Source organism: Geotrypetes seraphini, chromosome 19, assembly GCF_902459505.1.
Source record: "Geotrypetes seraphini chromosome 19, aGeoSer1.1, whole genome shotgun sequence".
Classification (NCBI taxonomy): domain Eukaryota; kingdom Metazoa; phylum Chordata; class Amphibia; order Gymnophiona; family Dermophiidae; genus Geotrypetes; species Geotrypetes seraphini.
The window spans coordinates 19,633,288-19,655,836 of NC_047102.1; the positions used below are offsets into that span (position 1 = coordinate 19,633,288).

Here is a 22,549-nt window from a genome sequence, read left to right on the forward strand (position 1 = left end):
GTCTCTATCCTATCTCCCCTTTCCTCCAAAGTATACAGATTGAGACCTTTATGTCTGTCCCCATACATCTTATGACGAAGTCCACGCACCATTTTAGTAGCCTTCCTCTGGACCGACTCCATCCTTTTTATATCTTTTTGAAGGTGCGTCCTCCAGAATTGTACACAATATTCTAAATGAGGTCTCACCAGAGTCTTATACCGGGACAGATCAGGGGCATCATTTTCAATTATGCACATAATTATAGAATAAAGGCTTCCGTACCTAAATTTAAGTGCAACTTTTGCTTCTTTTAAAGTTTTCAGGCTTCAGCCAGACCACTTAGAGCTCAGTAACCTCGTCATTAGCCTTTAACTTATTTCTCAAGTTTAACTTTCAGAAATGAATATTTATCATAAAACAAAGCTTAAATTTATCATTAGAAACATCTTTAAAGTATTTTGTCCATGGGCTAAGGGAAGCATGTTCAATATGTTTTGCCAAAAAATGGCTTTTTTTCAAGGACTTCCCCATAACAGAATGGAAAAGTTTATTTCCTTACTTCAACCACTCCTCATCTGCCTTTACCACCTTTCACTCACGTACACCTCCATCTGCCCCAGCTTCTCCTGAGAGGTTTTTGCTATATGACTGTTATATTTCTTGGAATAAAATTATAGGTGCATATAACAGTTGGATTTATAAATTTAAGTACAGGCATTTGCACCATGTTTCCCTCATGGATCCTAGGCTTATGCACTATTCTATAAACCATATCTAACTTTAAGTGTGGCTTACAGAATACCCTTTTATCAGCACTGATTTTTTTTTTTTTTTGGGTGCCGTATATAAAATTATGCACACAAGTTTTTAGAATCAGAGGATTTGTGTTCTAGAAAGAGTATCACTCAAGCTAGCTTTGGAGTTTTCAGAACATCCCTCAAGCTGGCTTTGGCATGTTCAGAATATCCCCAAAGAATATGCAAGAGATGGGTTTCCAAGTACTTAGCTCTTGCATATTCATTGTGGACATCCTAAGAACCAGACTGACTAGGGCTGGTCTGAGAAATGTAATTCTCAGCTGCCGACGATGTAAAGGTTTGCTCATAGCTTGTTGCTTTTCTCAGATTGTGTTTCAGATGCAACGCTTGTTGGAAACCAGCTGTAGCTCTGAGGTGAGCCCTCCTTGGAAGATCAGATTCAGCTGGGAACCTTCCTTTTGGACTAAACAATTGTCCAGTTTAGGTAAGAAAAGGACATGAATGATTGTTGCTTGTTTGTTGAGATAATGCCAGAGTTTAATATTTTTTTTTTCTTCTTTTTTAAAAAAAATTCTTTATTCATTTTGAAAACTTACAGCAAGCGTACAGGAATATATCATTAGTAACAACAATAACACTTATAATTTTTTATGTTTGTAGAATTATATGAGAATTACATCCCATCCCACCCACCTTCTTTCAAATATTATAATCAATTATATCATAAATATAATATAAACACATAATATAGTGAAATTTCCAGAAAAACTCCCTCCCACCCCCCTATGTATCGAATATATTCATCCAAGAAAAATGATGTTTACTCCTTACAATATCGTTCCAATGGCCCCCAGATCTTTATAAAATTATTATAGTTCCCTTTCTGTATTGCAATTGCTCTTTCCATCTTAAAAATATGGCATACTGAATTCCACCAAAATGTATAATTAAGATTAGTATAATTTTTCCAGTTATTGATATGCTGAATAGAAACCCCAGTCAAGATTACTAATAGTTTGTTATTATGTGCTGATATTTGACTTTTTTTCCTCATAGCCATGCCAAACAGAATAGTATCATAGGATAATGCAACGTGGTTTTCTAATAGACAATTTATTGGAGTCCAAATTGAATTCCAAAATAATCTTATACAGGGACAATGGTAAATTAAGTGTCCCCGCTTCCAGATTACAATGCCAGCATTTATTAGACTTAGAGCTATCTAACGTTTGCAAACGAACAGGGGTCCAAAACGCTCTATGCAACAAAAAGAACCAAGTTGGCCTCATAGATGCTGATACTGTACATCTCATTCTCCAAGGCCAAATTTGTGGCCATTGAGATGCAGAAATTTGCTGCTTAATCTCAATACTCCAAATGTCTCTAAATATTTTTTTTTTCTTTAGGAACAAGATATGTATTTGAGAAAAGTACAGAATTAATGTTTGCCACCCAGCAGTGGTAGATCATTCGACATGAGCTAATAAGCATGCTACCTAACGATTCTATAACTTAGCGCTACTATCGGGCACCACCCCCAGATTCTAAATAGGGCGACTAAAGTTTTGTGCGCAAATCTCTGTGCATTGCTGATTTGCATGCACAACTTAATTGGTTAACAAGCCACTTAATTATGGGACTAATTAGAATTTATGTGCACAACTTGCTAAGTGTATTCTATAAAATTGTGCACATAAATTCTATCATGCGGAGCTCAAAAGGGGACATGGCCAGTGGAGGGTCATGGCCATTCCTATAAGTTACTAGTACTTCTCATTTTTATAGCACTGCTAGACGTACACAGCACTGTACATTAAACATGTAATCCCTGTTCAATAGAGCTTACAATCTAATTAAAACAGACAACTAGGGGTTAAGGAATTTCTCACGGAGGGAATGATAAAACTGACGAGACACAATATTGAAGCACCGCCCCTCCCCCCCCCCCACTAGCAGCAATGCAGTTGGAGAACTCCCACCCAGCTTAGAAGGAACAGTAATTAATATACAAAGATAAATATTCATAGAATCTGAGTGTTTAGAGAGCATGTTTTTAAATTTTATTTTTAAGGATTATTAAACGGAAGTAGAAGACCCCCCCCCCCCAAATTTTTAGATTAATCAGGTTGGGCAGACTGGATGGACCATTTGGGTCTTTATCTACCGTCATCTACTATGTTACTATGATACTTTACAATTGAGTGGAAGTTAGGAGTTAAAAGCAGCCTTGATTTCAATACTGCCAGAGACAAAAGCTTGACGTACTGATTCAGGCAGTCTGTTCCAGGTATATGGTGCAGCAAGATAGAAGGGACAGAGACCCAGATGCACTAAAGTCAGCTATCGTCGCTACACGATCGGATTTGCCAACCCGATGGCACAAAACGACTCGCTGTGTGGTTTTCTGCACAATCGCTCATTCTCCGATCCGGCCATGCAAATAAGGTCATTAATATTGAAATGCCATGTAAACTAGCTGAGCAATAGATGCTCTAACATCGCTTTGCAATGCAGCAAAAAAAAGGGATCACTTTTTTAGCAATCCCAAAAAAGCAACTGGTCTAGACCAGCTGCTTATCCTGAAATTAATATACAGTATTTCTAACATTTACCATACCCTAATTTATTACTATTATGTACCTCCCTAGCCTGCCTCCTTTAAACAGCAGAAGCATCCCATTATCACTGCTAAAAATAACACATTTTCCTGTGGCAGGCTGAGGCTCTCTTCAGGGGCCTAAGTTACGAAGATGTAAGTACCATGAGCCATTTTACAGAGCAGGCCTCACCAGGTAGGAGCCAGTGGGCATCACTCCTCTTTGTTTTCCCCAGACCACCAAGGACCTACAAGGGGGAGGGGATATGTGTATAGGTGGGAGGTAAGTCTTAAGAGGGGATGGGTCAGTTCTTGGCTGATAAAGTTCTATGACCTCACAATGCAAGTGTTAAGTCTTAGCTTAAAATCATAATGCTCTATGACCTCACAATGCAAGTGTTAAGAGTCTTAGCCTATAGGGAGAGGAGGAGATACTGGATGCTGCGGATGGGCCATTTGGCCTTTATCAGCCATCATGTTTCTATATTGGTCCCAGAGATAAGAGATTACTTTAGAAATTGGCTACTTTTTTAGTGAACTCGTGAGAGATGATAAATAATCCTGGGTCACTTTCTTCTGGTATCCTCTAATGCAGAGCTGCCATTACATAAGACATCAGAAGAAGGAACCTAGAACTTGTTTCAGTTAAAAAAAAAAAAAAAAGTGTCTCAACTTTGAAATCCAAAAGTACACTCTTGACAAATTTCCATTTATTTTTATTTTTTTGCTGACATTGAATAGCTAACTTAAAATGACTAGTTTTCCTTTCTAAGTGAAATCTTTGTAGCTCTTCAAAGTCCAGCAGCATAAACAAAGGTTAAAGAAACCATATCTGCCCAAGTATTCCACAAGATGTATTCTGAAGAAGTTAATGTTGGTGTTTTGCAGGTTGTATAGTAACAGAAAGTGGTCAGATACCACGCCCTGATACCTCTGGCTATGGAAATATGCAAGAACTACAGTCGTCTTATTATCCAGGTCACCAGCAACCACCACCACCACCACAGGAAGTCATGAACGAGTCGCATAAATTTCCTTGTGCAGCGCAAGGTCCATCGCCCACGTGCTGTACCCAGTGTCGCAACACATCTCAAGTCCACAAAGGCCAAGTCTCGCAACCCAGTGTGAACTATCATCAGAACTTTAGACACCCCCCAGACATGCAGCAGCAGCACCACTACCAATCGCACCATCTCCCGAGGCAATACAATACGCAGCAAGGCGCAAAACAGCACCCTCTGAGAATGACCCAGCCTTGGTTACCGGAGGAACCGCAGCCGGAGCTTGAGAATTCATCCCTGTGGCTGGGCAAGCAGCAGATGCAGAGGCAGCAGTGTCAGCAGACTGCACACCCGGTTTGTGTCGTTCCGCCCCAAGACGTCCACGCAGGGCATCCGCAGCAGCTCCATGCTCAGTCTGCTTTGCAAAACTCATCTGTACCAATGCAGCTTGGTCACATTCCGAAGCTTCACTTTAATTGCTTGCAAAAGCAGCAGCAGCAGCAGCAACAGCAAGCGGCAGCAGAGGCTGACGGCACCCACGAGCAGGTTGTGCAACAGAGTTTGGACATAATCCACCAACAATTTGAACTGGAACAAATGCAAAAAGGTCTGGAGATCCTCCTGCAGAGTCAGCCAGCAAGCTTGCAGATAAACCAAAATAAACCACCTCAGCATGTGCAGCAAACAATTGTAGGTCAGATAAATTACATAGTGAGGCAGCCTGCACCTGTTCAGCAGCCAAACCAGGAAGAGGTGCAGCAAGTAAGTTTCTAATGGGAAGCTTTCAGGGGTCAGGTGACAAAATAAGTGGCTTAAGAGGTTTATGTTGATGTTTGCCATGCTTAAAGGTACATCACCTACAAACAGAGAAACAGAATATGATGGCAGAGAAGGACATGAAGAGGTCCATCAGATCTGCCCAACTCCATTCTTGTTGGCTCTGGCTTTCCCTTACTTCTTATAATCAGGAATTCCTTATGCTTATCTCAAGTTTTCTATCAATGTGAGACTGTTTTTCATGCATCAACTTTCCTTTCCATGAAGAAAGAGCTCCTGACATTGCTCCTGAGCCTGCTTCGAGTTCTTGCTCTAGACCAGTGGTTCCCAAACCTGTCCTGGGGGACCCCCAGCCAGTCGGGTTTTCAAGATATCCCTAATGAATATGCATGAGAGAGATTTGCATATAATGGAAGTGACAGGTATGCAAATCTCTCTCATGCATATTCATTAGGGATATCTTGAAAACCTGACTGGCTGGGGGTCCCCCAGAACAGGTTTGGGAACCACTGTTCTAGACCAATGGTCCCCAACCCTGTCCTGGAGGACCACCAGGCCAATTGGGTTTCCAGGCTAGCCCTAATGAATATGCACGGAGCAGATTTGCATGCCTGTCACTTCCATTATATGCTGATCTCTCTCATGCATATTCATTAGGGCTATCCCAAAAACCCGACTGGCTGGTGATCCTCCAGCACAGGGTTGGGAACCACTGCAGTCCAGAGTATTCTTTTCTCTGAAAACACATTAGTTTCTTATGCAATATAATAAATTTGAGGCACTTTATTGTCTCTCCATTATCTCCCCATGTCTCTCCTCTCTGGAGTAAACATATAGAATGTTTGGTGTAGGTTGTATCATTTCTATATGCTCCTAAACCATTTGAACTGAACACAAAGGGCTCATAATCAAAAACTAAAACATCCCCCCAAATGCCCGAGGCGGCACTTGGATTTCATAATCACCGGGACACTTGAGGGCCAATACTTAAAACCGTTTCCTTGGACGTCTAGCAAGACATTTCATCGGCTGTGCGTCCAGAGTTCCAGGGGACATGTTGGGAGCCATGTTATGAGTGTGCTTTAGGCATGCTTAACTTGTATGTCTTGCAGTGATAATCAAACCTTTCCCAAAACGTCCTGGATGGAACTTAGTTGCTTCTAAAACAGGTCTAGCTCCAAACATCTTAAGTGCCACAAAGGTACAAAGACTGACCAGATGACCTCTAGATACACTGACCCCCTACCCTATATCTGAAAGAGTACATACCTGTCTCTAGAACAGCAGCACTTGGTATGGGAAAGCCTGGTAAAGCATCACACAGGTGTCTTAAGTAATCTGATGGATGGGCTAGTGAGCATAGAAAGGAGGACCCAGGCCCATAAACTGCTCTAACCACTACATTTATGGTGGAAAGTGTGAGCCCCAAAAAACCCTACTCTTCTGCCATATATGTAATGTAGTATAATTTATTTCTTATATACCGCTAAACTCTGTTAGGATTCTAAGCGGTTTACAGAAAATAGACAATAGGGTGCATTAAAATTATAAGTAAAATAGGTACTTAGAAATTCCCTTGCTGTCCCGAAGGCTCACAATCTAACTAAAGTACCTGGAAAAATGACAATTAGTAGAGTAATGAAGAAATAAAATAGAGAATAGATGAGAAAAATAAGAAAATAAACATTCTAATAAGACTACAATGATCTAAAGGGCTTTGAAAGGTTGAAAAAAGAGGGGAGATAGGAAATAGAAGCAGAAGGGAGAACCGTTGAAACTATAGAATTCTGGGGAAATTTAAATAATATAATAAGAAACAAAAACAAGTGGCAAAACAATGAATGAGATTTAAAAATAAAATATCATAAACTAAAAAAAAAGTGAAAAAATAAAAACAAAACGGTCAAGACTGAAGTCCAGCTTGAAATGACTTCACTGCTTTGGCTGCGAAACTTCTCCAGATGTCATCCAATCCTTGTCAGCAAACCGGAAGCCCCAAATCCAGTGTTTCTGGTCATCATATAGGTGCCACCTGCAGCTAAGGGTGCTACTGGAGTGGTAGACAGATGGGCATAGTAGGTTTTGGTTGAATTTTGGAGGGCTCACCATAAATTATAAGGGGTGTATAGTGAGATGTACTTCTGGCATTCTTTATGTGAAGTTCACAGCAGTACCTTCTAAGGTGTCCCACTTCTCTGTTAGCATGTCTGTGTGGCCGGTCCATCACAATGATGGGCACTGTTATATCCAAATGGTCTGGATTTGGACATTTTCAACCTGGATGTTTATTTGCTTAAAAATGGGGTATAAAGTTAGGCATCCTAAAAGGCTGGATGTCCTGTTGGCCTAGATGTCCAAGTAGGCTATTTTCCCCCCCAAAAGTTTTTGGGATGTCTAGAGCGGTTCGGCTTTCAAAAATGGACATTTCTGTGCTTCTGACTTTGGACGTTTTTCAGGAAACATCAAAATCAGACTTGGATGTCCTTTTTATTATTATTATTATTATTTTTGAAAATGGCTCTTCATTTATGAGGAGGTTGAGCATTGGGGGTGAAGGTGTATAATGAGAAGAGGTGGTTAGCGTGGTTTAATTATTCGTAGCTAGAAGAATCATGATTAGAAATTTAACTCATTTCCCCTATAGGGTTTCTTCACTTCAGTCCATATGTAATGGGGTATATGGTAACCATTTATTTTCTAATAATTGAAGAATAATACCATGGTAGAGGTGAAACTATTAAACAAGTGAATTAGTAATCACAATCAGTCATAAAACTGATAAATTATACCAGTAATTATAGCAGTAAAGTCTCTCATTTTTCCTCTTAAATTGGTTTATTCACAATGAAGTAGATGATATCCCTTTAAAAAAGTATTTATCCCGGAGTGTCAATTCCGCAAAATTAGTGAGTTATCCTAAAGGTTAAACATCTGAACCTCTTTGGCCAGTGGTATCATTTTCTTATGCTGCAAAGAATGGTTTCAGGCTGCTCTCTATGAACAATTTTATGTTTGCCTCTGAATTTGGTGGAATTGAGGGTTGAAAAAGTTGTAGATGATACATTTATATTGGACTAGATTAACATATCTGTGACAAGCTTCAAGAGTTATCCTCTCTGTATCAAGACTGAACTGATAAAATGAGGATAAGTCTCCAAAGCTGATCAAACACAAAGGTCTCCCAGTGTTCCCTCTAAGGCAGGGGTCTCAAAGTCCCTCCTTGAGGCCGCAATCCAGTCGGGTTTTCAGGATTTCCCCAATGAATATGCATGAGATCTATGTGCATGCACTGCTTTCAATGCATATTCATTGGGGAAATCCTGAAAACCCGACTGGATTGCGGCCTCAAGGAGGGACTTTGAGATCCCTGCTCTAAGGAGTGGTCAGGTGTCTGCAAATTTTTTTGTGTGAGCAGCAACCAACTATTTTTGATCCCAGTATTAGCAATGCACAAACAACTGTCACACACATGTAATTGATTTAGTTTAATTTTGTTTTGACAGTTGGGTCTGGTCAGTATTTTTTGTGAGTGACCCTGTAACGACCATAGCGATTGTTCACGTGCTCCGCTTAGAGGGAGCATAGGTCTCATCTACAACCTTTATGACCTTCAGCTTCATATATCCAGGTGGACTAATGGCAACCACACAGTTTCATAACTTTATCCTAATCCTGTTCTCTCTTTTACAGGTCTGTGATAACTCTAGTGTTTTAGAAGATCCTCCGCCAGAATTTCCTCCTCTCAGTAGCTGTACACTAGCTGCATCCCAATCTCAGCCTTTAAATGAGCAAGTAACTGCCACCGCACATCTCTCGGACACCATGGACACTCAGTTGTCACCACTGGTTTCAAATCAGCTAAGAAAGGTATTGGGCGTTTCAGTCCTCCTTGTTTTCTTCTATTTTGGGTAGTATTGTGCCATGAAAGAAACTTGTTTAAGGTTGGTTGCAATGTAATTGCATCGCTGTTGGGGGTCCGGTGATAAGAAATGAAACCCCTTCCCCACATTGTTTAGAGGCAGACCTGGTCACAGGAAGGGACCATCTTGAACTCATAACTCAGACCCTACACTTGAAAGCAGACAAAAGGCCAAGAAGCTATGAAGGAAACTGCCACAATATGGCTCTTTACAATTACTGGTGGCAAAGAGAGGCTGGCACACCACTACTCTTTCCTGCTTTCCCTCCAAACATGTCTTGATTCGTGGTCTGGTAGAGGAGGTGAAGTGGTCAAACTGCCCTATCCCAGAGCGGATCTGGACTTTCTTTTCGCATAGTTTTAAAGCAGCGATATGCATTGAGTGCCTATTTTAGAAGCTCATGAACGAAGGGAAAGGCGTCTAGTAAAAGAGAATATCTGCTTGCATGATAGAGCAAATCATCCATGCTCCAAACTTTCTGTGCAGTGGATAAATGCAAAGTGAAGTGCACAGGAAAATAAATCAAGTACACATTTGCTGGATTCAATACTAAGTCTAGGAAAAATATCTCTGAACTACTGTGGACAACACACATTGAAATCCAGCTGTGGTAAACTACCCCCCCCCCAGCCCCCACCCCCCAAAAAAACCCACCTGAGAATGTTAGGAGTTATTTGGAAAGGAACTGAGAAGAAAATTGAGAATATCCTAATACCATTTTAGGCCAGCGGCTGAAAGGGGCAGGATCAAAGGGGCTCTATTTCTGTTCCAAACAAACTCCACTGGACCATTGGGGATCAAAGTAGGCCCGGGGGGGGGGGGGGTCTACCTGAACTACTGAAAGGTAGGGTTTGGGGAGGGAGGGAGAAAGCGGGTCCAGGCCTGATTTTCAGCCAGGGGCCAAGTAAGCTAAACGGGTGAATTTTGATACAGCTTTTGGGCTGTCCTAAATTCACCTGCTTATGCAGGCCTCAGCAGAATATCGTCGGCATCCACACAAGCCCCGGCTCCTTCCAGCACTACCCCCAAGCCTACCATAGTCGGTGGCACTGCCCAGTTTAGTGCTGCTGAATTCAGTGCTTCAGCAGAAGACGACAATTTTTATTTATTTATTTTTAAAATTTATATACCGTTTACAACTAGACAGTTTATAGAGTACGAACATAAAACCTTAGGAATAAACATCACAAAGCCAAATCTTAAAAACTACTACTCTATGCCACGGAAAACCTTGGGCATGATTTAAGTGGAATATATTATTATTATTATTATTATTATTATTAGGTTCTTATATCCCGCCATACCCAAAGAGTTCTAGGCGGTTTACATTCGTTACATTAGGATCCGGTCTGAACCCGGATTTACAAAAAAATTTTTTTTTTCGGAATTGCAGGTAGCGCGGAAGGAGGCACAGGTTTATCGTAGTTGGGTTAGAGGATAAAATGGAGGGAGTGGGAAACCAGAAGAGGGGGGGGAGAGGGGGGTGGGGGTGGGGGGGGGTTGGAGTGTATGCGGGGAGTAAGGACTAAGGGTCTTGTTCGCGGAAGAGGTGTGTTTTGAGAAGTTTTCTGAAGTCTAGGTAGGTCGGGGCCTCTAGCATCATTTGGGCTAGCCAAGGGTTCAGCTTGGCCGCCTGGAAGGCGAAGGTTTTGTCGATGAATCTTTTGAGCTGGCATGATTTTATGGAGGGGAAGGTAAACAACTGGATTCTGCGGGATTTCTTGTTGGTGCAATACATATTGAAATGTGGGGAGAGGTATTTTGGTGAGAGACCAAATACTATCTTGTAACAGATGCAGGCGAACTTGAAGAGGACTCGGGATTCGAAGGGTAGCCAGTGCAGTTGGTGGTAGAAGGGGGTGATGTGTTCCCATTTGTTCAGGCCGAAAATGAGGCGGACAGCTGTGTTTTGAATCAGTTTTAGTCTTCTGGTGATTTTCTTTGTGGAGCTTAGGTAAATGATATTGCAATAATCCAGTATGCTGAGGATAGAGGATTGAACTAATAGTCGAAATGCAGTGTCATCGAAATATTTCTTTATGGTACGGAGTTTCCAGAGTGCTGAAAGGCCTTTCTTGACAATGAGGTCGGTGTGATTTTCTAGGGATAGATGTTTGTCAAGCGTGACTCCTAGTATTTTTAATGTTTGTCACAGTGCAGACCAACACCAGACTTGAAAGTGTCTCTGTTGCCTGACAATCAATTCTTACAACAAGGAGAAAAAAAAGACCTCAGTGAGTGAGACAGACAGAACTCCTTATAGCAATGCTGGTTAAAGACTGCTTCTGAATAGAAACATAGAAGCATAGAAATAGAAGGCAGATAAGGGCCACGGCCCATCTAGTCTGCCCACCCCAAGGACCCTCCCCTACCTTTCTCTGTGAATAGATTCCACGTATCTGTCCCATTTGGCCTTAAAATCAGGCACGCTGCTGGCCTCAATGACCTGGAGTGGAAGAGTATTCCAGCGATCAACTACCCTTTCAGTAAAAAAGAATTTCCTGGTGTCCCCGTGCAGTTTCCCGCCCCTGATTTTCCACGGATGCCCTCTTGTTGCTGCAGGACCCTTGAAAAAGAAGATAACTGGTGCAATTATTATTATTTAGATTTACTTGTGCTCTGCCACTCCCTGAGCTGTGTACTCAAAATGGCTGTGGGACAGTTTAAGCAATTTTTTTTTTTTTTTTTTTACAGAGAAGTGCCTGCAATACTGTTGGATATAGACAGAAGCCGTATGTGAAACGGAGATGCTCCGTAAGGATCTTTAAGATAAATTTCTTTTTGCATTAAATACAAATGCAGACATTTATTGTTTTTTGACCTATGATTAGATTGAGTTTGGGTTATGTAGCACTGCAGAATGTTATTCATCGGCGGTCTGTCCCACTCACTGAGGCCTTTTTTTCCCTCCTTGTTGTAAGAATTGATTGTCGGGCAACAAAGACATTATCAAGTCTGGTGTTGGTCCGCACTGTGTGTATATATGTAGGACTATATTTTTGGTGTGGATCTTATTCCCTGTTGTGAAATAGATAGTCATGATTAAAGTGGACCAGAGCCTCTCCAGGCTGCTTAAATTGCCTTATGCACATATCTGCATAATAAACCCATCGAAAAGGAGCATCAAAACAACCTTTATTAATAAAGCATAAGCGGCAAAGTGGTCTATAAATGCACAAGAAATTGCAATACTTAACGATGCATCATTAGCTAGGATGATTATTTATCAAAATTAAATTTAATACTATAAAATGGGAAGCCAATGTAAATAAACATTTTCATGTTCTTATATCAGATTTTCACATATTGCTATAGGTTCCAGTAAAGTCTCTTCTATGCCTTTTTCTCTCCTTCATTCTCTTTGTAAACTGCACCCATTAAGTATCCAAAATACACCAAATCTTTAGGGAAGGAGTGGTGGCTTGAAAAAGGAGCACTAGGAGGCCTGGGGCTGGATCTTTCCAAACATTTCAATAAACCATTCTTTTTGCTCCAACTATAACTTGTATCTGAAGGCTCTTTATTGTTTTTGCTACTTTGAGTGCTTGGTTTTCTTGCCAAGCTTGATTGCTCATGTAATTAGACACTTGTGCTTAAAATACATTTATTTTTACTCTATAGAAACATAGAAACATAGAAATAGACAGCAGATAAGGGCCACGGCCCATCTAGTCTGCCCACCTTAATGACCCACCCCATAGAAACATAGAAATAGACGGCAGATAAGGGCCACGGCCCTATGTGCAATAGGCATTAAAAACAATTGAACTTAAAATATATTTGATGGCGGCATCGTGTTTTTTGCTGCAAATGGAGACTTTTTTTTAATTGCTAAGTGTGTGGATCATACATTACGGTGACATTTGGATGTTTTTGCTAAAACGTCCAAATTGCCATTTTCAAAACACACTTTTTTTTCATTAACTGTTTTCTATGTTGTCTGCAGTGCATCTAGATTTCAAGGGGGTATGTCGGGGCATGTTTTGGGCGGGATTAGGTTGGACTAATGATTTGGAAGTTTTTCTGCAATAGTGGAGCATTGCAGAAAACATTCAGGGCAAAACTTGGGACGTTTAAGTCTAGACTTGTTTCACTAATGAATAAGTGCCAAAAAGATAGTCAAACTGACTAGATGACCACTGGAGGTATGACAATATGGCCCTCTGTTATTTCCCCAGTGATCACTGACCATCACCAACCCCCCCATGTTGTGAATGAAACAGTACATACCAGCCTGTATGACGGCTTCAGATGTTATGATCAGTCCTCTTAGAGAAGCAACTAGGTTTCTGGAGTAGCCTAGTGATCAGTGCAAGGGGGACCCAGTCCAATATCATACTCTAGCTAGTAAACTTTGTCATAGAACGTGTGAGCCCTCCAAAACCCATCTAAAACTTATTGTACTGACATATAGGCGACACCTGCAGGCATAAAAGCTATTGGGGTGGGATACAGTTGGGTACAGTAGATTTTGGGTGAGTTTTGGAGGGCTTACCATACAATTTAAGGGAATTATGGTGAGATGTGCACCTGGGACCTTTTATGTGAAGTTCACTGCAGCGCCCCCTAGGGATGTCTGTGTTACTAGTCTACGAATGTTGTCCCCTCCTATGTCCCAATGGCTGATTTTTGAGGGGGTTTTCATTTGGATATATATATATCCACATATCCAATAGAGAAAAATTTACCATTTTCAAATCAGAAAAAAAAAATAAAAAAATATATATATATATATATATATATATATTTTTTTTTTTATGGCCATTTGCTAGATTTGTTTTGTCCTAAAAACATCTAAACTCGAATTTAGACTTTCATTTAAAATGCCCCTCCACAGCATTTTTCATCTAAAGGTGACTTCAGAAGTCTTCTCAGTTACTGAATGAATGTAATTTCCTTTGAGTTCAAAAACATAAAAAGTTGCCGTTCTGGGTCAGACCAAGGTCTTGTTTCCAACTGTGCTTAATCCAGGTCACAATTACCTGGCAGAGTCCCAAATAGTAGCATGATTGGGGCAGAACAATTTATTGAAAAATTAGAATTGATGGTTGAGATGTGTGTGTGCATTTTATTTTCAAGTTTTAACGCATGATCAAATCTGTGTAATATGTATGAAATGGTTTTGTGTGTACTAAGGAGCTGATTCTTGAACTGTGTATCCCGATTTTAGGCGGCAGTAGGTGTCCTGCCAACCGGCAGCCAATCGGGACGCACGTTTTTAGAAAAAAATGCTGCTGAGAAAGGCATCTATGGTGCATTTACAGAAATGCACAGGTATACTTAAGCACACCCAAGGTGGGGCATGGGTTTGGCTTTGCCTGGACATGGCCTTAGGTGGGTTTAAGCATCAGTACAAGTCTCCATAGATAGGAGACACAAATGCTGGCCTACATTAAGGCATCTGTCCATGAGTGCAGACCCAATTCTGAATAGGATGCTGCTGCGCAATTGATACATGATTGGCGACCGCTGCTTAGATATAGATTTGTGTTTTAGTTATTGTGAGGAGGGTACTGCATGGGTATACACGTCCCCCTCCCCATTCGCGGTTCCTGCACTTGCGGTTCCATATAATCGCAATTTTTTTTCTGGGGAGGGGGAAAATTTAAAAAAGTCTTAATGTAAAAAAAATCCATCTTTTTTCCTCCCTGCCGCCTTCCCGGCCTTACCTGGTGGTCTAGAGGGCTTTCGGGGCAGGAGTGATCTTCCTATGCTCCTGCCCCATGCAGATCGCCATGAGGAAATAGCTGCTGAGAGTTCCCGTAGTCTCTCGAGACTATGTCTGGAACTCCTTACAGCCATTTCCTGATGGCAATCTGCACGGGGCAGGAGTGGAGGAAGATCGCTCCTGCCCCGAAAGCGCTCTAGACCACCAGGCAAGGCCAGGAAGGCGGCAGGGAGGTGGGGGTGGGTCAGAGCCGGATAATCGCGGTGTTTCGGCATTCGCGGTCCGGCTCTGCCCGTATCCCCCGCAAATGACGAGGGAGAAGTGTACTACAGAGAGTAAAGGATTAAAATAGTCTTGGTGTATCCCTTATTGGACACATGCCGATTTGGTTCTGGTTTCCAGGACTTGTGTCTCCATGAATACAGTGGAGTCACGTTAGGACTGTCTCATACTATTCCTTTTAGTATGAAGTTGTATGGGCCTCAGAGCTCATAGATTTACTAAAGAGTGCTACTGCATTAGCACATACTAATGCCATTATATTATTAGTAAATAGGTTATAATGACCTTCAGTAAACAACAGACATTAACGCAAGTTAGGGCATGTGAACTCTAGCTCTACACAGTTTATAATATGATTAAAATGCAATTTGTTTTGTCTTAGAAATATGTTAGCAGTGTTTTCATATCTTTTTCAAATGTCGCACACAAATTCCCTACCATAAGTTTTTCCATCTTGGTTGTGTGTGTACTGCAATACCTCCTGTGGAGGAGAAAGGCAGTGGGAGCCAAATGAGCTACAGGATTTGTCATAGAGGGTTCGGTAGAGCAGAATTTAAAGACTATAATAAATAATGAACTAAGTTTACTTTGAATAACACAACTTTAGTGTATATGGCTATAGTTTCTGTTAACTTGATGCTTTTTGAAGTTCTCTGTTAAGAAGAGCATTTTATTTTCGAGTATTTGCTATTACTGAGAAAAAATAGTGTCGAGCAGTCTGTTTCTGTTTTCTTCTCGTTCCATTAACCCTAAAAGTAGATCTTGGAGGTCCTTCTTTTTGAAATTGTATGGATGAGTTAAGATTTGCATGAAACTCAAGAGAGGCAATAATAAAAGCATGCTCGACTCGATTAACTGCCATGAAGAGAACACCTTTGAAAGCATATAAACTCCACTGATTCTGAAATAAGGATAAATACAGTAGTTAGGCTTTTGATCATAACTTGCCGAAGGCATTCATTTTTCCATTGTTAACTTGAAAATTGTCTCCCATTTTCTTGCTGAATAAATGCACACAAGGGAAGCGGTTGGGTTTGTTCATAAAAGTAAATAGCTCGGGCAGGAAGATATGAATGGGTGGGGGGGAGGGAGGGAAGCAGTTTGCTTTAATTTCTGGGCCTTTAGTAGGAAATGAAACTCTTTGCCAGCTCTACCCCAAGCTGAAAATAAAAACTTGATTTGAGTGCCGTATTTTTGTTTAAGCTTTCTATGTAATGTGAGCTGCTATGAGAATTTGTCCACTTATTGCTCCACAGAGAATTGGAGGTGCAGTAATAATAATTCCAAAACTATTGTGAACAACCTTCTTACCTTGCCAAAAATACTTATAATGCTAGTGTTTGAAGGTAAAAGTTTCAGACTTCTCTATTAGTGGTGCATGATGACACAAGACTTTAGATTTTAAAGCAAGAGTCACTATTTTTAGAATTCTATCCGGTTGAAAAGAAAGATTACGTTAAAAAAATTCTAACTATTACTACCACTATTTATCAATTTTATAGCGCTGAAAGGTGCGGGCAGCGCTGTACATTTAACATTCAGTAGACGAACTGCTCAGAAGTACTTACAAACTAATTGGGGCAAACAGACAGGACCTCTCAGGGCTGTTTCTAGCAGAAGGAATGATACTATGAGAAAAGGTAACTGATGGTGAATGAGTTAAGAGTTGAAAGCAGCTTGAAAAAAGAGGGCTTATAGCTTGGATTTGAATACTGCTAGAGACGGACGATGGCAGCCTGACGTGGTTTCTTCTGCATGTATGTTAATAACATTTAGATATTGGAAATATGCTTAAAGGCCATGGTTAACGACAAAAAGCTTCTCAGAGTTTTTTAAATACATTTCACTGTGCCATTGTCTAGTAGTAATTAACACTATTAGGCTGATTAACAGTACCAGCTGATGATAATAACTAGTTGAAATTGCACCATTTTATTTATGATACACGTTTTGTTGCAGTGCTAAAAATCTAAATGCATCGTAACACCTGAGGCCACCCTTGTGCCCAGGAGCCTAATTAAGGTTTACTGCTCTTCAGAAGGTCTAATTTGCTGTATAGAACATGAGTAACATTAAAAAGCAAGGCTAATTCTTAGACATTTTTACATTCAATAATATGGTTTTATAAAGATTAACCTGCCAGTTTGGGAGACAGTATAAGAGCGTATCTGGCTGAATTCTTCTACTGGAAGGTGAATACGAGTCTTCCAAACTTAAAAAAAAAGTGTGTTCTTGTACTAGATTTTAATCATTTCACCACATGGCAGACAATTTAGCAGTATAGCAGGGATTATTCTAGCATATGTTAATGGAATTATTGCACATCACGTTCCAAACTTGGTTTGAACTTGGTCCATCCAGAATATTGAGCTGTTATGTTCGCTTTTGGTATCTCTGATTTAGTAAGGATTTTCTCCCATTCTGTGCTTGAAAAGTCCATTCTGTAGGTCAGGATCTCGGGCTCCATGGTCAATTTGAGGTTACAAGTAAAATGTTTTGCCTAGTCACAAGAGTTACTTTGCTGGACCCTTTATGGACCTCACAAGACACTCATGCAGCTTGACCCAAATGAAAGACTCCACTGAAGAGAAGTCCAGGATTAGAGATGCTAGAGAGGACTGGTTGACTGGTTGGGCCTGTACAACTTCACACTAAAAGGGACAGGCTGAGCCAGTCCTAGTGTAACCCCACTGTATTAATTCAGACACAGTCCTAGAATCTGCATGCATCCAATGAGAGTTACACCTCTCTTTCTCTCTCTCGCTCTCTCTCTTTTTTCCATCTCTCTCTTTCTTTCTCTCTTTTTTCCATCTCTCTCTCTTTCTTTCTCTCTTTTTTCCATCTCTCTCTCTTTTTTCCATCTCTCTATTTTTTCCATCTCTCTCTTTCTTTCTCTCTCTCTTTTTTCCATCTCTTTTTCCATTTCTCTCTTTCTCTCTCTTTTTTCCATTTCTCTCTTTCTCTATCTCTCTCTCTCATTTTTCCATCTCTCATTTCAGCTGGTACCCAGTACTGGCATCTTTTTTTCCTGTCAACCAAAAATGAGTCATGGCTGAAGCAGCAAAACAGATCGATGGCAAATAAATAATGAAATAAGAAAGCTCAGGAGCAGCAGCGCATCCTCCCAGCATTTCCCGTCATAGAAGCCAGCTCTGTGGATGCTTCAACACCACTAAATATTGGGCAAATTCCTTAATAGTGTCCAGAGAGGGGACACTCACACACACTCTTATTAGTGTCCAGGGAGGGGTGATTTCTGTCAGCATAGCTATTGCTAGCATTCAGCATTTTCAGTTGGCATAACTAAAGTCAGCGAAGGCCTATGGGAAATTATATCAATCTGACTGGCATGTGAATGCAGATAGACCCTGAGTGAAGGCAGACGGTTTCACATAACCCTATTGGGTGTAGCACCCCAATCATTTAAAAAAGTTGGCTGTACCCCTATGTTTCAAAAGTGAAAGCGGAAATGCTGCTGGCAGCTGCATGTCATGAAGGAGGCATCTCAGATTGAATTAAGTAAATGCTGGTGGTTGCACTGCTGCTACTTCTACATCTGGGTTCTCATCTACTGTCAGTTCCTTGGAGCTGCCACCCATGAGTTTCACTACTTCTGCCTTTACACCGCTGAGGTAGGAGGCGCAAGGAGAGGGAAGGAGAAGCTTGGCAGCTGTGGTGGATGAGGAAGGGAGATGCTTGACTATTAACAGGATTGGTAGGAAAAAGATAAGAAAGAATGAGAAGATGCTGGATCACTATAGGGATGGTGAGAAGGGACATGCTAAATTGTTGGGAAATGTTAGTCTATGAAAACACTTCTATTCCAACAATATTTAGACAACTGTCTTAGGATATATAAAAAACTTCTGCATATCGTCGATAGTGAACCTTATCAGATGGCAGAAAATCTTTGGATTATATCTTTATATTCAATTCAAATAACACTGATCTTGTCAGCTACTTACTTGTTAACCAAATCGAGCTCCTTTTAGGAGATGATGTGGTATACAAACTTAAGTATTAGATTAGATTATCATATTGGAGGAAGGGAAGAAATAGAGGAGTGATGTTGGGAATGGTAGTAGTGTGTGAGAGGCCATGAGAGAAGGAGCTTGGCAAGAGATAATAGTTACTGTGGATGGGCAGACTAGATGGGCCATTTGGCCTTTATCTGCCGTCATGTTTCTATGTAGAAAAGAAAATGTGGAAAGAGATGAAAGGGAAAGATTGGTATTATAGACAGATGTAAGAGAGAACTGTACAAAGAAGTAGAGAGGAGCAATGTCGAATAGACAGCAGACCCTGGAAGGAATTAGGACCAAACAGAAAACCAGAAAAGAGAGATATTGACCAACATGAAAAGATAACAATGGTAGAAAGAATTTTTATTTTAATTTATTAATTGGAATATGTCAGCTGTGGGAAATGGGCATCTTTGATGTTGTATTTTGCACAGTACAAGAGGAAATACTAGAAAAATCTCCCATTATCTTGAACTTCATTAAGGGCATATATGCTCCTTTTTTTTCCCAGATCTAATTAATTTTCTTACATGTGATTACCCACCTGATATATACACTGGTTATTTCTTTCTTTCTTTCAAATAGTGCACAGTGCACACTGACATGATTCTTAAAGTACACCTGTCTTCTCTTCTTTAGAAGGCTATAGACTCCTCCCTTTCCTGGTCCTGCCCTCTGAGGTTGCTAGGGAAACTAAGCCCACCTAGTTCTGGGGTTTTAATTGTTTGTTAGGAGCCTTTCCCTTGGTATTCTCTTTTCTCCTATTCTGAGGGTTTGATTCTACAGTTGTAGTTTCAACCAGAGGAAGCTCGACTCGGTTAAAAATAATTTAAAAAAAGGTACACCAATAACAAGAATTAAGAGGATTAATTTCTGAAATGTTTTGCGAATAAAAAAGTTTTAAAAGATTTATGAAAGGCTTCTCAAAGCTAAAGGGAGCTCATTCCATAATTGAGAAAATTTAAAAACCAAAGAAAGGCTGAAGTTCTTGATTCCTTTTCTATATAATTATATCTTTATTGATTTTCAACTTAGGGCTCCTTTTACAAAGGTGCGTTAGGGCTTTAACGCATGGAATAGCGTGTGCGCTAGACCTTAACGCCAGCATTGAGCTAGCGTTAGGTCTAGAAGCGTAGCACAGGTTTAGCGTGCGCTAAAATCCTGCGTGTGCTACAAACGCTAGCGCACCTACATAAGAACATAAGAATTGCCGCTGCTGGGTCAGACCAGTGGTCCATCATGCCCAGCAGTCTGCTCTCACGGTGGCCCTCTGGTCAAAGACCAGCGCTCTTAACTGACACTAGCCCTACCAGCGTACGTCCTTGTTCAACAGGAACTTGTCTAACTTAGTCTTGAATCCCTGGAGGGTGTGTTCCCCTATGACAGACTCCGGAAGAGCGTTCCAGCTTTCTACCACTCTCTGGGTGAAGAAGAACTTCCTTACGTTCGTACGGAATCTATCCCCTTTCAACTTTAGAGAGTGTCCTCTTGTTCTCCCTACCTTGGAGAGGGTGAACAACCTGTCCTTATCTACCAAGTCTATTCCCTTCAGTACCTTGAATGTTTCGATCATGTCACCTCTCAATCTCCTCTGTTCGAGGGAGAAGAGGCCTAGTTTCGCTAATCTTTCATTGTACGGCAGCTCCTCCAACCCCTTAACCATCTTAGTCGCTCTTCTCTGGACTCTTTCGAGTAGTGCCATGTCCTTCATGTACGGCGACCAGTGCTGGACGCAGTACTCCAGGTGAGGGCGCACCATGGCCCGGTACAGCAGCATGATAACCTTCTCCGATCTGTTTGTGATCCCCTTCTTTATTATTCCTAGCATTCTGTTCACCCTTTTTGCCACCGCCACACATTGCACGGACAGCTTCATCGACTTGTCGATCAGAACTCCCAAGTCCCTTTCCTGGGAGGTGTCTCATAAGAACATAAGAACATAAGCAGTGCCTCTGCCGGGTCAGACCACAGGTCCATCCCGCCCAGCAGTCCGCTCCCGCGGCGGCCCAAACAGGTCACGACCTGTCTGTATCACCAGAGGGGGCTCCCTTGCCACCTTGGTTTCTCATTTAAGTCCTGTCTTCCTATCGAAGTCCTAATCCTCCGGTCTTGCACATGCACGACCTGGTTTCTATACTCATTACCTGGTTAGCTTTCTATACTTGTGTTACATCCCAGTTCCTCCCTCAGTATCCTATGATCCCTTTATCCTTCAGGAATCCGTCCAATCCCTGTTTGAATCCCTGTACCGTACTCTGCCTGATCACTTCCTCCGGTAGCGCATTCCAAGTGTCCACGACCCTTTGGGTGAAAAAAAAAACTTCCTTGCGTTTGTTTTGAACCTATCTCCCTTCAGTTTCTCCGAATGCCCCCTCGTACCTGTTGTCCCCTTCAGTCTGAAGAATCTGTCCCTATCCACCCTCTCCAAGTACCGCCCCGGACATCCTGCATTTGTGCATGAGATTTTTGTTACCAACATGCATTACTTTACACTTGTCCACGTTGAATCTCATCTGCTATGTCGCAGCCCATTCCTCGAGCCTGATTATGTCACGTTGTAGATCTTCGCAATCCCCCTGCGTCTTCACTACTCTGAATAACTTCGTATCGTCCTCAAATTTTATCACCTCGCTTGTCGTATCGTATGTCCAGATCGTTTATGAAGATGTTAAAGAGCATGGGTCCAAGCACCGAGCCCTGCGGCACCCCGCTGATGGTGCTCTTCCAGTCAGAGTATTGTCCATTTACCCCCACTCTCTGTTTCCTATGCTCCAGCCAGTTTTTAATCCACATGAGTATTTCACCCTCGATTCCATGGCTCGCAATTTTCCGAAGTAGTCATTCATGTGGAATCTTGTCAAACGCATTGTACAGAAAGCAAGAATAAAGCATAATTTGGTTTTACAAATAATAAAGAAATTAACATTTAACTACTTATGCTCAAGTTCTCTTTTTGATCCAAGACTTTAGAAACAGCAAAATAAATAAAAGAAGAAATACAAAAGTATATTAAAGAATGCTGAAAGCTACAGCGCTGAAAACGAGGTCCCATATTTAAATCAAATTGTAGGGCTTAAGATTTTTCTCTGTCCAGGCGAGACATTGCCACAAAAGTTGTCAATTGATTTGGTTCAAAGAACACATATTTAACAGTACGGTAAAACACAATACACTTAACAAGGATGTCACAAATAAAAAGTAGCTCCCAAGGACATAACCCCAGGTTTCAAAAGAAGAAATTCACGGCGGCGCTTTTGCGTCACCCATAATTCCTTTTCTAGATAGAGAAAGTTTGAATTGTTGAGCACCTCTAGCATAGGAAAATCTATAAATGTTCCATAGTAGAGGGACAAGAGGAGTGAAAATACCATGTAAAATTTTGAAGGTAATGCATGCACATTTAAATTGAATCATGAGATAAACCGGGAGCCAATTAAGGCTCAACAGCAATAGTCACATGGTCAAATTTTGTTTTTTCCAAAAATCAGCTTCGCAGCAGTATTCTGAATCAACTGTAATCTTCGGAGACAGGTCTTTGCAACA

General features: G+C 41.1%; 1 protein-coding gene and 1 long non-coding RNA gene across 7 annotated transcripts in view; one reads left to right on the forward strand and one right to left on the reverse strand.

Moving 5' to 3' along the window:
• LOC117352407 overlaps positions 1–22,549 on the reverse strand; it is a 139,164-nt gene that overhangs the window by 52,101 nt on the left and 64,514 nt on the right. The gene's annotated exons all lie outside the window — the stretch shown is intronic.
• The window catches only part of TRIM66 (tripartite motif containing 66), an 86,263-nt gene that overhangs the window by 34,205 nt on the left and 29,509 nt on the right, over positions 1–22,549 (forward strand). For all 3 annotated transcript variants that reach the window (XM_033928901.1, XM_033928900.1, XM_033928899.1), the window contains 3 exons: positions 1,107–1,224; positions 4,225–5,099; positions 8,805–8,981. In XM_033928901.1, the coding sequence (XP_033784792.1) occupies positions 1,107–1,224; positions 4,225–5,099; positions 8,805–8,981 (1,170 nt within the window). The remainder of the gene's footprint in view (positions 1–1,106; positions 1,225–4,224; positions 5,100–8,804; positions 8,982–22,549) is intronic.